General features: G+C 42.9%; 1 protein-coding gene and 1 pseudogene across 3 annotated transcripts in view; one reads left to right on the top strand and one right to left on the bottom strand.

Moving 5' to 3' along the window:
• Positions 1 to 17,057, bottom strand: part of LOC117985170 (serine/arginine repetitive matrix protein 1-like) — a 51,038-nt gene that overhangs the window by 28,938 nt on the left and 5,043 nt on the right. For all 3 annotated transcript variants that reach the window (XM_069500837.1, XM_069500836.1, XM_069500838.1), the window contains exons 2-7: positions 8,440 to 8,520; positions 7,504 to 7,653; positions 6,242 to 6,322; positions 5,279 to 5,459; positions 2,291 to 2,359; positions 276 to 361 (exon numbers count right to left, since the gene is read on the bottom strand). In XM_069500837.1, the coding sequence (XP_069356938.1) occupies positions 276 to 361; positions 2,291 to 2,359; positions 5,279 to 5,459; positions 6,242 to 6,322; positions 7,504 to 7,653; positions 8,440 to 8,520 (648 nt within the window). The remainder of the gene's footprint in view (positions 1 to 275; positions 362 to 2,290; positions 2,360 to 5,278; positions 5,460 to 6,241; positions 6,323 to 7,503; positions 7,654 to 8,439; positions 8,521 to 17,057) is intronic.
• LOC138402716 (uncharacterized) lies at positions 15,729 to 16,985 on the top strand (annotated as a pseudogene).

Below are 17,057 nucleotides of genomic sequence, written 5' to 3'. Positions count from 1 at the left end.
TATTGTAATATGAAAAGGACAGAAGCAGTTTGACATTTCTAAATTTAATTTTTAGATGGTAAAACCCGTGATTTTAGCACGCACTCGCGAACCTACTGTTTAAATTTGTATTGTGCACTAAAATTTAGTCTTTAAATGTGAAAGTCATGTTCCGTTCCTTTTTTAGCATTAGTAAAAAGAAAGGGATGCAGATACTCTAAATTTAGTTTAGAGAGAGACTAGAGAATCGGGGCCACTATCGATATATTTTCGACAAGCCAGCTGTAGATACAAACCTGTTGCAGCGCAGATACGTTCTCGTCGTCCATGACCGCAAACTGCGTGTAGCTCTGGTCGGCGCGCGCGCGCGTGCGTCGGGGACCTGCGACCAATGTCATTGTTATCATCATCATCATGATCAACACATCACCGGCTCACTACAGAGCGCGGGTCTCCTCTCAGAGTGAGAAGGGTTTTCGCCATAGTCTACCATGTGCCGATTGGTAGACTTCACGCACCTTTGGGAACATTATGGAGAACTCTCAGGCATGCAGGTTTCCTCACGATGTTTCCTTCACCGTTAAAGCAAGTGATATGTGATTAATTAAAACGCACATAACTCCGAAAAGTTGAGGTGCGTGCCCGGGATCGAACCCCCGACCTCTGATTAGAAGGCGGACGTCCTAACCACTAGGCTATCACAGCTTCTCAGTCATTGTTATAAGTCCCGCAAATTGCTATTGTGGCGACCGAGCGGTTGCGGCTTTCTGGACTGCCCGTATTTGAATTGACCGTCGACTCGAAAAGAAGAAGAAGCGTAAAAGCAAAATGGACCTTAAGAGCTTTGCTTTAAAACTCAACTTTGTCAATATCTTGTTGACGTTGTGTTGGCGTTAAAAAGCGGTTTTCACGCTGAGAGTAGCATCCATCCATTGTCACGCCAAGTGTCACTTCTAACAAAGGTCAATTATAAGTCCCGCAAATTGCTATCGCGCTGGAACCATGTCAAAGAGCAACCGCCGAGTTTCTTGCTGGTTCTTCTCGGCAGGAAAGGCATTCTGAACCAGTGGTAGATGCATCCGACTATTCGTAAGCACTTGTAAAAGTTTATACGAATAAAAAAGATTTTCATTTTCATTTTCATTTTTCATTTACATCGATATGACGCAATTGTGACGTCAGCCGAAATAAAAATATACCATCAGCTCAAAAACTTCAATCTAGTGCTGACGTCACTAATATGGCGGCCACGCGCATTTGCAATTTGCGGGACTCATACTAAACCGTACTATCATAATAAACGGAAGCTATGATAGCCTTGTGGTTAGGACATCCGCCTTTTAATCGGAGGTTGGGGGTTCGATCCCGGGCACGCACCTCTAATTTTTCGGAGTTATGTGCGTTTTTAGTAATGAAATATCATTTGATTTAACGGTGAAGGAAAACATCGTGAGGAAACCTGCATGCCTGAGAGTTCTCCATAATGTTCTCAAAGGTGTGTGAAGTCTATCAACCCGCACATCGCCAGCGTGGTAGACTATGGCCAAGGTCCTTCTCACTCCGAGAGGAGACCCGTGCTCTGTAGTGAGCCGGCGATGGGTTGACAATGATGATGATGATAATGCTTTGTTTACTTGTACAGTACGCGGCAGATGTGGCCTTTAGATTGACATTTCGGCTTTGTAGAGTGTTGTCTCTGTCACTCATGTCCTATATGACGTTTTGTCGGTCTCAACGACAGAGACAGTGCTCTACAAAGCTGCTATCTCCTTTTAAAGGTCGACGTACACTTTTTTTTAAAAGAATATAAGCCATGTTAAATGAGTAATATTCCCCTTTCCTCTCCAACTAAGCGTCAGGCTTGTGCTAGGAGTAGGTACGACAATAGTGCAACGGGCGGGGTTTGAACCGTCGACCTTTCGGTTTTCAGTCCACTCCTTTACCCGTTGAGCTATTGAGGCTCTGAAAAAATGACTAATATATTCCCCTTTCCTCTCCAACTAAGCGTCAGGCTTGTGCTAGGAGTAGGTACGACAATAGTGCAACGGGCGGGGTTTGAACCGTCGACCTTTCGGTTTTCAGTCCACTCCTTTACCCGTTGAGCTATTGAGGCTCTGAAAAAATGACTAATATATTCCCCTTTCCTCTCCAACTAAGCGTCAGGCTTGTGCTAGGAGTAGGTACGACAATAGTGCAACGGGCGGGGTTTGAACCGGCGACCTTTCGGTTTTCAGTCCACTCCTTTACCGGTTGAGCTATTGAGGCTCTGAACATTAATTTCTGCCGCGTACTGTAAAAAAAAGAAGTTGACCTCTCTTGAAGTGTGTGTCGGAGTGTACGCTGTCCACGTCTGCTGTTAGTCGAGGGCTGCTGGCTTCGCCTGCCATTCAACAAAAACAACCATTATAGTCAAAGTCAAAGTCGAAGTCAAATGATTTATTCAAAATAGGTAATAAATTACTCTTATTGATGGTCTGGTATGGTGTTAGATTTGTAAGATATAGTGGTGATAATTATTACGCGAACTTAAAACTAAAGGTACGAGGGTTCCAAACGCGCCCAGGTCTGAGAAGAGAAGAACATTTTAATGTAGATAACGGGTCCATACCGCGATTTGATATAATTTTATTGTTAACTAGATGATGCCCGCGACTTCGTACGCGTGGTTTTAAGTTTTTTGAAATCCCGTGGGAACTCTTGGCTAGCAATGCACGGGGCTGCAATGGCTTGTATAGTACGGTATAATAACATTGTAAATTGAAAAATTAAAAAGAGCAACCGCCGAGTTTCTTGCTGGTTCTTCTCGGTAGGAACGGCATTCCGAACCAGTGGTAAATTAAAACTATCTGACTATTCATAGGCACTTTTAAAAAGTTTACATGAATAAAAAAACATTCTATTCTATTCTATTCTATTCTTCAATTTTCCGGGATAAAAAGTAGCCTATGTCCTATGCCCCGGGATATAAGCTAACTCTGTACCAAATTTCATGAAAATCGGTTTAACGGTTGGGCCGTGAAAAGCTAGCAGACAGACAGATAGACAGACAGACACACTTCCGTATGGATTACAGGTGCAGTAGGGATTTTTGTTTTTGTTTGTCGATATGTCAACTCAATTGCACGGGTCGTGGTCACGACGGGACTGCGGTGCTGCGAGAGACGAAGTTCGAGCTGTCAAGGGCAGTAGAATAGAATAGAATAGAATAGAATGTTTTAGAATAGAATGTTTTTTTATTCATGTAAACTTTTTAAAAGTGCTTATGAATAGTCAGGTAGTTTTAATTTACCACTGGTTCGGAATGCCGTTCCAACCGAGAAGAACCAGCAAGAAACTCGGCGGTTGCTCTTTTTAATTTTTCAATTTACAATGTTATTATACCGTACTATACAAGCCATTGCAGCCCCGTGCATTGCTGGAGCGAGTCAAATCCAAGCTTTTTTATCGTTTACATAGTCAGCGACTGTATAATAATATGCTTTTTTTAGGAGCATACTTTTAACACATTTTTTAAACTTGTGTAAAGGCAAGTCTAAAATTGGTTGTGGAATTTTATTATAAAATATTACACTCATTCCCACAAATGACTTTCGCACCTTCCAGAGGCGGAGCGCAGGAGTAGCTAGCTTATTTCTGTTTCTAGTCAGTAGTCTGCGATCGCGGAGCAAACTCTACAGCCAGGCACAAACCTCGAGTTCTCTCCACAGACCGCCGCTATAGAGTATAGACCTGGACCAGCTAGCTTTGCAAGTTGCAACTTTTAACAAATAATCTTTTTTCTTTCTTCTTCTTCCAATCCAATCCAATCCATCAGCCTGTTTGCGTCCACTGCTGGACATAGGCCTTTCCAAGAGCGCGCCAAATTGGCGCTGCTCATTAGAATTTGTGCCCATACTGACCACGCTGGGCAGGCGGGGTGGTCAGCGCAGGGCTGTAGGCTATTTCGCACCAGTGACGCTGCAGTTCTTATTTTTAATTTCATTATAAATAATATAATATTATTATTGTTTAATATTATGCTCGTTGTTATTATATAATAGTATAATTGTTTGAATTTTTGTAAATATAAATTGTTAATCTTAATATTATGTAAGTACTTAATTGTCATATCAACTGTAATTTTTGTGATAAATTGTATGTATCCACAAGATTGAATTGGAATAAAGGCTTTATTTATTTATTTATTTATTTAATATTATGCTCGCGACTTCGTCCGCGTGGACTACACAAATTTCAAACCCCTATTTCACCCCCTTAGGGGTTGAATTTTCAAAATTCCTTTCTTAGCGGATGCCTACGTCATAATAGCTATCTGCATGCCAAATTTCAGCCCGATCCGTTCAGTAGTTTAAGCTGTGCGTTGATAGATCAGTCAGTCATTCAGTCAGTCAGTCAGTCAGTCAGTCACCTTTTCCTTTTGTATATATATATTTTTTTTAAAGAATATTAGCCATGTTAAATGACTAATATTCCCCCTTTCCTCTCCAACTAAGCGTCAGGCTTGTGCTAGGAGTAGGTACGACAATAGTTCAACGGGCGGGATTTGAACCGTCGACCTTTCGGTTTTCAGTCCACTCCTATACCGGTTGAGCTATTGAGGCTCTTTATAACCTTTTAGAAATATGATGAAATATATTTAGATTTCATCATATTTTTAAAAGGTTTAAATTTAAAAGCACGTAAAGGTTTCACGCACTACTGTTTTTTTTTCAGTACGCGTTGGGCCCTCTGGCGCGGCGGGGGCCCGACATTTGCAAAGGGCCTTGAATTGATGTCAGGAAGTAGTCTCACCCATAGAGCAGAAACAAAGAGGAGATGTTGTATTAAGATTTCCCTATGAAATATCGAGTGACATTTTGCGGGGTGAGGGGTTGTGGAACGCCGCCCACTTCTCAATTTTCCATCTGCGGGTTAGTAGCAAAACTACTCGCTTAGCGACCTAACATCGATATATTGATGTCACTACATAGTTCAGCTATCTCACACTAGATGTCAATAATCTAGAACTATTTTAATAATTACGTATAAAATTACTTACAAATGAAATGTGATACCATTCATAGCATCAGAACGTCTGTCTGAATAACTTTGACACGATAAAACACAACACTTCATCCTTTTGTTCTTAAAAACGCGAAAACACACCGATAATACGAGTCTCAATATATGTGAACCTGACGAACGCAGACAGCATACTAACTAAGGCCCCGCCCACAGTGATGACGTCAGGACCTAGTTGAAAATCACAGTGCACAGTTGCTTAGGCCAACTCCTCTTTGTTTCTGCTCTATGGTCTCACCAGTGACGGAGGGCGTGGCGGGCGCTAACTCTTGCACGCAAGTGGGAGGCGCGGTGACCACGCGCAGCCGGAGCAACGTGGGGCCCCCTCCGGGCACGGGGGCCCTCGGCTTGCAGGGCGGCACGCTTTGCCTCTCGGGCCGGTTCGCGGGGGGCCCGGTCACCGCCGAGTTCGATTGCTCCTGTGGAAAAAGCGTTAAAGTTGTAGAATGTGGCTGTACCTTTTTGTTTTTGTAATATCTCCACTGTTTATCGATATCAATCCATATATATAAAAGGAAAAGGTGACTGACTGACTGACTGATCTATCAACGCACAGCTCAAACTACTGGACGGATCGGGCTGAAATTTGGCATGCAGATAGCTATTATGACGTAGGCATCCGCTAAGAAAGGATTTTTCAAAATTCAACTTCTAAGGGGGTGAAATAGAGGTTTGAAATTTGTGTAGTCCACGCGGACGAAGTCGCGAGCATAAGCTAGTTCAGAATAAAGAAATTTGAATTTGAATCATTATTCACTAGCTTATGCCCGCGACTTCGTCCGCGTGGACTACACAAATTTCAAACCCCTATTTTATCCCGTTAGGGGTTGAATTTTCAAAAATCCATTCTTAGCGGATGTCTACGTCATAATAGCTATCTGCATGACAAATTTCAGCATGATCTGTCCAGTAGTTTGAGCTGTGCGTGGATAGATCAGTCAGGCAGCTTGTTCTGTATAATCCTTTTATATATTTAAAGACTAGAGCTGATGCCCGCGAATTCATCCGCGTGAAATTAGGTTTTTAAAAAATCCCGTGGGAACTATTTGATTTTCCGGGATAAAAAGTAGCCTATGTCACTCTCCAGGTCTTTATCTATACCCATGCAAAAAAAACACGTCAATCCGTTACACGGTTGCGACGTGATTGAAGGACAAACCAACAAACACAATTTCACATTTATAATTAGGGTACTGATTACCTTCGCATGTCTGTCGGGAGATGGCGCGGGCGTAGTCCTGGCTTCGGCTTCCTTCTCTGGCGTGGGCTTGTCCGTCGCTGACTGTTGGGAACAACACAAGGAAATGTTAAGGCGTCAAGTGTCCACAAATGAACCGACGAATACTATTTTCAGCTCAATAAATAAATAAAATAAAATAAAATGTTTTTATTTCGACCAACAAGGATCAAGTAATTACACGAAACTTAAACCTATTTGTTAGTAAAAAAATCTATAACTATTTAAATTAGGACAGGATCGATTTGCCACAATCGATTGATCGAATTTGATCGATTTGATCAATGAACAAGCGCCATTTTCTATGCCAAGCTGTGCGTATGTGAGTGTAGGTAATACACGGTAAAATTTTATCTCTATTATAATTAATATCATATCATATCATCATATCATATAATTAATATCATATATCATATTATCATCTTACGAATAAAAATTTATGACAATCAGGAAGCGTAAAATTTTACCTATTCTGAATAAATAATTTGAGTTTTATTAGTTTAAATACTACAGTGCGACAAGGCCCTCTTGGCACTTGAATGACATTGACAGGGGGGCGCTGTTGGAGAACAAAGGCTTAAAGATGCTTAGAATATTCAAACAAGAACAAAGGGGACACTTGACGGCAACGTTAGTTCTGATTTTCGCCACGCGCCAATATAGCCTTGTCGCACTGTGAGCTGTCAAACGCTATATTAAAAAAAATCATGTAAACTTTTGAAACCTCCTTAGTCTAAGTAAGAAACTCGGAAAACATCGGCCGAACCTCTTGTGGCGCCCTCTGAGATCATCAGTATTGGCTGTGGATACCCATTGGAACTTTAAAGTCCCCTAGGAGCTAGGAGGTCCCCCAAGATTGGCAGGCCCTAGTCGGTGAAATTCTTGAAAGACAGTCACTAGGGCACAAAGTTGCCCTGCGCCCCACCCGGGTAAGGAGGTCATGCCTCCTTATCCGGGCCTAGGCATAGGCCGTTGCGGCCAAACGGAGAAGACCGGCGCGGTGTTTACGTATCTGGCGACAGGCTTGCGACAGGCGTAAATCTCGCGAACATTGCTGTCAAACGTCCGGCTAGAGAGAGACAGCAATAGCCACAAAGCAAAAGAAGAAGAGGAAGAGAGACAGCAAATGAACTGTCGCATTGCTACTGCTGTCGCGTTGCTGTCGCTACTGCAACTTTTTACGTAATCAACCCCGCTGCACTACTACTTAAAAGAATGCTACTCACGTATCCATTGAGATGTAGGGGGGCGGGCGCGTGTCGCGGCGACGCGGGCGCGGCGCGCTTGTCGTTGGGCAGCTTGTCGCGCGGCATGTTGCTCTGCGTGTCTGTCGCCACGGCCGTCGTCGCCTCCGTCTCCAGGCGCGGGCGGCGGGCCTGCGATACAAGAGGTGACCTTACGTGAGTTTGCAGTCAAAACATTAAACGTGGACGACTTCCCTCTAGGTGGATAGACGATATCAAACGAGTCGCAGGGTCCCGCTAAATTCAGGCGGCTACCACTTTTTCCTAGGAACACCCTATCAAATACAAATTTCTTTATTGCGAATCTGGGTAAACAGTGGAGATGTTACAAAACTAAAAGGTACAGCCAAATTCTCCCTATTAGCATGCAATATGTTATGATATTCCTAACAAACGTGTACATAGTTTTGATAAAATTTGCCAAATTTAATACTTAATCACAAAAGAATAAAAAAAACAAGATAGTACTTAATACAAAATATGTCAAAACGTAACCATTAATACACACTAAAGGAAAAAATGTCATCTTAGATATTCGTCAACACTATAAAAAATGTTTTTAATTAAATATTCGAATAACTTCTTTTTAAGGCTTTCTATTTTATTTACATTTACAAGTTCTCTTATTTCCAAAGGTAGTTTGTTAACAATTTTTACTGCCATAACGTTAAAACTATTATTATCCTTCCCCCAGGCCTCATATCAAAGTCACGGGCTCAACGGGTTGCGATGCTGAACTGGCAATGGACAGGGCGCAATAGTTCGGAAAACCGATAGACGTTGGGGTCCCAAGGTGCTGGCCGGAAGACACAGTGTTGGAAGGGTTCAGGGGCGCAAGACCGTGGCGTGTGAAAGTCCCTGACACCTGTGTTCAACAGTGGAGTGTATCGGTAGATAGACAAATGTACAAAGTGTCACCTTGTCGGGCTGATGGTCGGGCGAGGGCTGGGGCTCGGCGCCGGCGGCGAGCGCCGCGCGCGCTCTTGTGGCGGGCGCAGTCTGCAACAACAGAAATACTAACATTTAGCCTTCTTTCATTTTGGAAGACCTTAAAAGTTTCTAAGAAATAATTTATTTCTGACATAAGGTATCATCCCAATTAGGTACATCACTACCCAATACCCATATTATAAATGCGAAAGTGTGTTTGTTTGTTGGTTTGTCCTTCAATCACGTCGCAACGGAGCAACGGATCGACGTACTTTTTTACATGGGTATAGTTTTTTTTTTTTTTTTTTTGTGTGTCCTCTATTCTTTCCTCCGACATGATGGTCGGAGACCTTTGATAGTTGACATGGCTTATTTTTTTTTTTATTTGTTTTTTGCCTTGCTCTGTTGGACGAGAATGAGGCGCTATGTTTTTTTTTTAGCATTTCATTCATTATAAGAGTTTTTTATAATTATAATGTATGTATATGTATATATTATATAATATAATATAGCTATACATATTTTCTTACAGCTATTTATTTGTAATTATGTTTATGTACATTTAATTAATTTCTTATTTGCTATTTACATTTTAATTTCTGTTTAATACTCATCTAGGTATGAATTACCTATGTGAATATTAGCTATAATTCTAGTGGCATTTCTTAGTCTTACTTTGTTTGTTATTTCTTCACAAAATTCTAAGAACCTTTTATTTACTTTGGGTATAGTTTATGACCTGGAGTACTTTTATCCCAGAAAATCCCACAAGAGATCCCACGGGATTTTTAAAAACCTAAATCTACGCGGACAAAGTTGGGGGAAGTACCCGATAGAGCATTACATATAATGTAATAGTTATGTATAAATGGAATAAGGAAAACCCACGGGAAAACAGACTATATATACTTGCATATATCTACATATCTCCGTACATAGGAGTATGTAACAACTAAAATAGCAAGTCGTACCTACGGACTAGCGAATAGCGAATACCTACCTACTTATCTATCTGATAACATACAGCATAGCTATAGTACGCGACAGGTTGAGATGGCAATTGCGGTAGGGACGTCCCGCACAGCCCCCGCGCTCACCCGCTGCGGGCGAGGGTGGATGACGTGCGGGTGTGCGGAGCGTCCCCCCACCTGATACCCCGATTGCCATCTCCACCTGTCGTGAACTTCGTAACTAATCAATGTGAATGAATAAATTCTATTTAATTTCGTTATATTTACAACAGGTGAGTAGCAAGTTCGAAATATCTGGTGGGAGGCTTCGGCCGTGGCTAGTTACCACCCTACCGGCAAAGCCGTGCCGCCAAGCGATTTAGCGTTCCAGTACAATGCCGTGTAGAAACTAAAGGAGTATAGATTTATTAAAAACTGTCATACCCTTTCCAGGTTAGCCCGAAATCTTAGACTGCATCGTCACTTACCACCAGGTGAGATTGCAGTCAAGGGCTAAGATACAAGTTGGCCCTTGACTGCAATCTCACCTGGTGGTAAGTGACGATGCAGTCTAAGATAGAAGCGGGCTAACCTGGAAGGGGTATGGCAGTTTTTATTAAACCCATACACCTTTGGTTTCTATACGGCATCGTACCGGAACGCTAAATCGCTTGGCGGCACGGCTTTGCCGGTTTTTGTATTTAAATATCGATAATCACAACGCATAAATATAAAAATATCGATATTTTTATTTGTTTTGTTTTATTTATTCAATGTTTAGTATTTTAAAAATCACAGAGTTCGTAAAAGAATTCTTCTGATTATCGCAGAGTGATAAAACGATTATTATTTTTATATTTTATTACGTTGTGATTATTAAATGTTATTCACTGTACTATATCTAATGATATCTGTTACTGTAATTATGCCTTAATACACATACATTCATTTTTTGTTTAAAACATGATGATTAATTCCTTCTATTAAAACTTTTTTCTATTAAAAAATCATGTTTGAAATACATCAATGCCGAGCCTGCTTAAAAGTGTTACCTAATAAACCATCGATGTTATGGAATATCGATATTTTGTGGTCGATATCGACATATCGATACTAAGCTATCGATATTTCACTAACATCACTCAATTCTTTATCGCACACAGCCAGTGCAATTGCACGCCTGACTCATAGCACTGAAGAAGTTTATTGTTATAATAGTGTGTTATAGTAGTTTATTTATTTATTTGTTTATAATGGCGGCCCGAATATTCAAAGAAAGAAGGGCGTAGCTGCCGATTATTGCAATATTGAGACAAATTCAGCCTCGATAGCTCAACGGTTAAAGCAGCGGACTGAAATCGGAAAGGTCGGCGGTTCAAACCCCACTCGTTGCATTATTGTCGTACCTACTCCTAGCACAGGCTTTACGCTTAGTTGGAGGGGAAAGGGGAAATCTCTTGGATTTCTGGGATAAATAGCCTACTTATGCCCGTCTCCGGGATGCGAGCTATCTTTGTGCCAAATTTCAACAAAATCAGTTAAATGGGTGGGCTGTGAAAAGATAAGACCGACATAACATGTTCGAAATCAGAAAACAAGTACCTACTGATTAAAAAAAATTAAAAAACACGACTGTTCTGCCAAAAAAAATCAAAATGGCGTTACGAAGTCGCAATATTGAATTATTTAAAAAAAAAAATTATACCCAGTGTCACTCGGAATGAATGATCTGAGAATTCTAACAACCCATACATCCAAAGTGTTCTGAAGTGGAGACCGCGTATCGGCAAGCGCAGTGAGGGACCACCTCCAACCCGCTGGCGCTGGACTGACGACCTTAAGAAGGTAGCGGGAAGTGGGTGGTGGCGTGCCCTTGGGAAGGCCTATGTCCAGCAGTGGACGCAAACAGGCTGATTGATAATGATACATTCAAATCTGTATCTGAGTATAGTCTAGTGACAAAACTCTACACGAGTAGGTATTTTCAAAAATGCTCCTCTTAAAAGTCATGACTGGCTTCATGTAATACATACACACATGAACCCTGAAAAATTATACCCCTTTTTGGGCACTAGTGTAAGGCAGGGGTCCGACCGCCGCGACGAGAAAACGACTAACTATCGGCGATTTTCTCTCTCAAGAAACGCACAATAAATGTACATTCCGTGTAAACGAAAGAGATGCATATATCAAAAGTTGCTCTCCGACTGTTCACACTTGTCGCTGAGCGACGAGCTTTCAAAAATAAACTCGCTCAGTGATATTCATTCAGCGATGTTCGCTCGCTTGAACACGTAACGCGCGCGCAGGTTTGCACAGGCCTGAGCGACCGCGGACGAATGGCGCGAGTAATCGTTGCACGTTCGCTTATAGCCCGGCAACAAAACTATCGAAACTACACACTCGCTTCTCGCTGATTGCCAACTCGTTTATAGTTTCTAGTTCTACTCGTTTCTCGTTCATCGTCGGCGGTCGGAACACTGCCTAAAAAGGGCGCAAAAAGTTTCAGAACTTAGTATCGTTTGCTCCAATTTGTGTTTTGGTTAGATACGCCGCTCAGTACCCGTAGTACAAGATTTTACGTCTCACCAAACCAAACCAAATTCGAGAGTCGAAATACTTCCGCGTTACAGTAAACTGGATCTTAAATGCCTTGTTTTAAAGCTCAAGTTTGTCTACACTTCTACAGCCAGCGCTCCAAGCGGAAACATTGCGAAATTAAAATCAGTGGCATTGAATATTTGACCGTGGAGGAGTACGTCCGTACACTTGCGCGCGCGGACTACGGACCTTACACACACCTTCACGGCATCGCTCCGCTGACCATTCGACCACCGACCGGGCGTCCTCTGCCTCGGGAACTCCTACGACCGCCACCACTAGCGTGGCACGCAGGCGATCCTAGCGATGATGATGACGACGCGAGACCCACCGGATATGACACTATCTCCGCGCGCGATGGCCAGCCTATCGTCTGCAGCGCGGAGATCTCCACCGGACCAGACACCACCCCCGTGCGCGACGGCGAATCTATCGCCCGCAGCGCGGGGAACGCAACCAGCCACGAGGCCCCAAGCCAAGATGGTGGGCCCTAGCCAGTGAAATTCCGGCTAGAAGACCAACACCGGGGTAACATGAATACCCCGCGCCCTACCCGGGTAAGGAGGCTACGCCTCGAGGCCCGTACCCCCGCTTGGCCTTCGGCCAACCGGAGAAGACCCTGTCGCGAATATTTGACTTCAATTCAAGGCTGTTTAGGTCCATTTTACTGTAACGCGGAAGTATTTCGACTCTCGAATTTGGTTTCGTTTGGTGAGACGTAAAATCTTGTACTACGGGTACAGTTGCCGACTCACGTTGCGCCTACGCGGCCGGCTGCGCGCGAGCAACACACACACGTATAGTTACTGTAATAGGTAAACACTATACACTATCACTATCAGTATTCAGTTCGCCTCAGAGCTGCATCGAAACAAGACGTGTGCCGCGAGTTATCAGTTATATTTATAAACAGTATTGCACACTCGTTCGTGATCCCTTTGGGTGGGTGAGCGTTGAGCATTAGTTGTATAGATTATATATGCTACGGCTACGTTAGAAAGGCTTATTCGTAGCTTTAGTTTTAAGTTTGCGTTATAATTATCACCACTATATCTTATAAATCTAACACCATACCAGACCATCAATACGAGTAATTTATTACCTATTTTGAATAAATCATTTGACTTTGACTTTGACTATTCTTAAGAGGAGTTTATTCGTAGTGAGCTTCAAACAAATGTATCAAACTGTGTCATACAGTGATACTCTGGAATTCTCTCCCAGCTGAAATACGTCAGGCGAAATCCTTAAACACCTTCAAAAATCGTTTGAAGAACTATTATTTATCTATGTACAACAGCATTATGTAATATATTATAGAGATATGTAGGTATATAGATATATAGGTATATATATTTATATATTTGTGTATTATTAGTATGTACTGTGTATGTAGTCTAATTTATAGTAATATATATGGTAGGTATATATTATCTAGGGCCACTTTCGGTTGCCGCATCAACCCGTGCTTTCGTGATTTCTTTCGTCAAAGGTTGTCTGGAAGAGATCGCTTTAGCGATAAGACCGCCTTTGCAAGCTACAGCTATTAGATTGAGATCCTTGTATGTTTATTTTATATTTACTTTGTTGTGTGTGCAATAAAGTCTAAAAAAATAAATGTATAGTACGCGACAGGTCGACATGGCAATCGGGGTGGGGTCCCCGCGCTAACCCGGTGCGGGATAACGCGAGTGCCGTGCGGGTGTGCGTCGCGCGTCGCCCAGCCTCATATCCCGATTGCCATCTCGACCTGTCGCGTACTATAGTTTGGCTGTCGGTGGTTTTACCCGATTTCCGTAAAAATAAGAAAAATAACTAGTGGAGCCACACGGGTTTTAAGATTTGTATTTTAAATTCTTTTTATTTTTTTGCTTGTATTTGTTTACTACCGGATACCCGGCGTGTGCTACTACGTTAAAAAATGCCTGTTTCCGGTCTAAGTCCATCTTCGCATTATTGCCTTTCTAACCGCAACCGGTTTCTAACCGCAATTTTTTACAGATTACTTAAATAGTTAATTAATTATAAATTTATGGTTTTGAAACAAAGGTCTAAAACAAAGCTTTACTTTCAAAGGTGTTTTTACTATCATAGTATTAAAGTCCTTATCAAAATAAAATTGTTCGTCACTCTCAAGTGTTTAATTTAGACCCAAATTGCCCTTTGTATCATTTCATTTCGAATTAATATCTGGGAGATATCACGTAATTAAAATATGGCGACGGTCCGCGGCAGTGCTATGATATTGGAGGTAGGTAGTCTAGGTACCTACCAAGTAAAGGCTTTTTGAATTCGAAGATCAAACTCCTCAGCCTTGATGCTGTACGGATATATTCTTAAATCGTGGTGATACCATGGCATTTTTAAAGAATCATGTGTTTAAATGTTTTTACGTATTCGGTACTGAGATATCTTGCATCATCGGGGACGGGCGAAGCCGCGGGGCTCAGCTAGTTGTAATATGAGGTAGTGATAGTGATTCTACGTATTACCATTATCAATGTTGATAGCTGCTGCGATTATAGCTACTTCTTATTAGATAGCGAAATCACTCGAAATACTTTTTTTTTTTAATAGACATAGCGAGCAAACGAGCTGGCGGGTCACCTGATGTTAAGTGATTACCGCCGCCCATGAACATTTGCAGCACCAGAGGAGCCGCCGATGCGTTGCCGGCCTTTCAGGAATTTGTTGGTCCGCCCCTTGAATAACCCCATGTTATAATCTAGTGGGAGCACCGCCGATGGGAGTTGGTTCCACAGTTTGCACGTTTACTTGTTACTACTTAGTAGGTAGTCTATTCTAACAACAATTATTATTAGTAACTAGATGATGCCCGCGACTTCGTCCGTATGCATTTAGGTTTTTTTAAAAATCCCCTGGAAAATCTTTGATTTCCGGAATAAAAAGTAGCCTATGTCCTTCCCCGAGACGCAAGCTATCTGTATCCGTCAAAATCGGCTAAACGGTTGGGCCGTAAAAAGCTAGCAGACAGACACACACCTTTCGCATATTATAATATTATTACAATGGATATCAGCTATGGATAATCAACAAAAAAAACTCGTTTCATTCGACAAAAATATTTTAATAACAAAATTTAGTCAAAAGTACCTGGGGTCCATCATGTAGATATACTTTGAAAAAAAATTTAAAAAAATATCTTTCCCAGGATTTGACGGACCGTGGCAAAGTTGTTAAGAGGCATCATTGTAGGATTGAATACCCCTCGCACAAGAGGCCCAATTTCACTAGTTATTCAGATTTCCATGAAAAGCTCATTGACGGCCTGGAGGTATCTACCGTGTATGCTGTTTTCAAGGCACGGAGTACGAACGTAGGCCCCATTACACTCCCGAAGAAAGACAAACCATCGGCCCGCTAGTGGCGGCGGCGCTGCAGGCCTTGGGCTACCAGGTGTCTACTCTGCACAACACGTTCTCTTCTACGAGCATAGATTCAGTGAGGATCCAGCGATCCGGCCTTCAATTCTTCATCGATACATTCAAGGACTTTTCTGTCGACTCGTCGGAAACTTTGGAGAAAACTCTCAAAGAATTCGTAGAGCGTGAAGACGTCGACGGACTAGACGAGCGTCTCAGAACCGCTGAGTTCGATCCGTATTGTGACGACGGCGAGCGAAGTGCCAGTTTTGAAGCGGAAATCGCCAAACTACCCTCAACTCACTGGTGGTTCTTCGAATAAGCCGTTCGATAATCTTCCAAAATGGTGAATTGGAATGCTGAAGATATTAAGCAATTCCAAAAGGAAGCCCGGACTACGCAGCAAGAATACTGCGACCTGCTCGGCGACAGAGAATGGGACGTGCTCGAGAGTTGGAAATGGAACATATTCCGCAGGAAGGTAGGCTTCGGCCTGTACGGGCCGCCCGCCGCCACCCCACTGACGACAACCGACACACAGGATACAATAAAGACAATTGGATGTTATAGAAAAAATATGCGATCAACTGGTCGAGACTTTAAACTTCAGAAACTACAATATCCGTTTTGCTTGCATTTTCGTGGTCATGAAGGTGTTCGACAAGCGCTACACCGTACCCGTGTTCAAAGCCAAGCGAGACGTCGACGGCTCGTCCGGATGTGTTTTCGTGGATACGGGCGCACGAAAATATGCCGATTGGCAAGATTACTTGAGCAACAACACTCTTCAAAAGTGCATCTATTGCTATCCAACGCGTGGGTTGTACGAATACAACGAGGATAATGAAGTCCGCGTTAGTTTTGGCACTTCTCCGGCCTGCGACTTTATAAGTAGAGTTTTCAGTATCTTCGACACGGCTGCCACTTGCGTGACAGTCGCCGCTACGGGTGTGGGAGTGGCGGCGCTCTGCACCGTGCCCATCGCAGGCCCGATCATGGCGGCGACCGCAGTCGCCGGAGCAACCACGGGTGCTTATGGAGTACCAGGAGTTCATACGCCTTGTACGATCGTGCTTCTCACAGCCAAAGTATCGCTTTGACGGACGCTGAAGCTAGAGGATGTTGGTTGTCAATCGTGGGATCGAGCCTGGGATTCGCTCAGGGGCGGATGATCGCGTCCATGACGCAATCTGCCCGACGGCGAAGTGATGGCAAAGCCGGCCGCATCGCGTTCCTGTGGTCCAGACCGGCAGTTGACGGTCAACGGGATAGGCATCGTGCACGGCCTCGCAGTTCTCATTGACAAAAGTGAACGAACGAGCTTACCGCTTTAGACGTGTTCCAATTCGCATCGGTTCTGTTCTTCACGAATGCAGCTATAAACTTAAAAACTGCCAGCACTATCATTAAAGAAGTGCAGCATGACGTAATCGACGGTCACAGACAGGGCCTGAGCAAAGATGCAAAGAAGTTGTTCAACAAACAAACGGGAAAGCTGCGCGGCCCTGATGAAATGCATGGCAACGCAAAGGTTGTGAAGCAGCTGAATCGCATTGAAAATTCTAAGGACCTCTACAGATGATGTCCGACAAGAACGTGGATAACCTAAGGTAAGATCTTCTTCTGCCTGTCCTAATCCCACGGTATGTGGGGTCGGCACAACATGTTTTCC

The sequence above is a fragment of the Maniola hyperantus genome, chromosome 9 (assembly GCF_902806685.2).
Source record: "Maniola hyperantus chromosome 9, iAphHyp1.2, whole genome shotgun sequence".
Lineage (NCBI taxonomy): Eukaryota > Metazoa > Arthropoda > Insecta > Lepidoptera > Nymphalidae > Maniola > Maniola hyperantus.
This window is presented reverse-complemented; position numbering and strand designations above follow the sequence as displayed.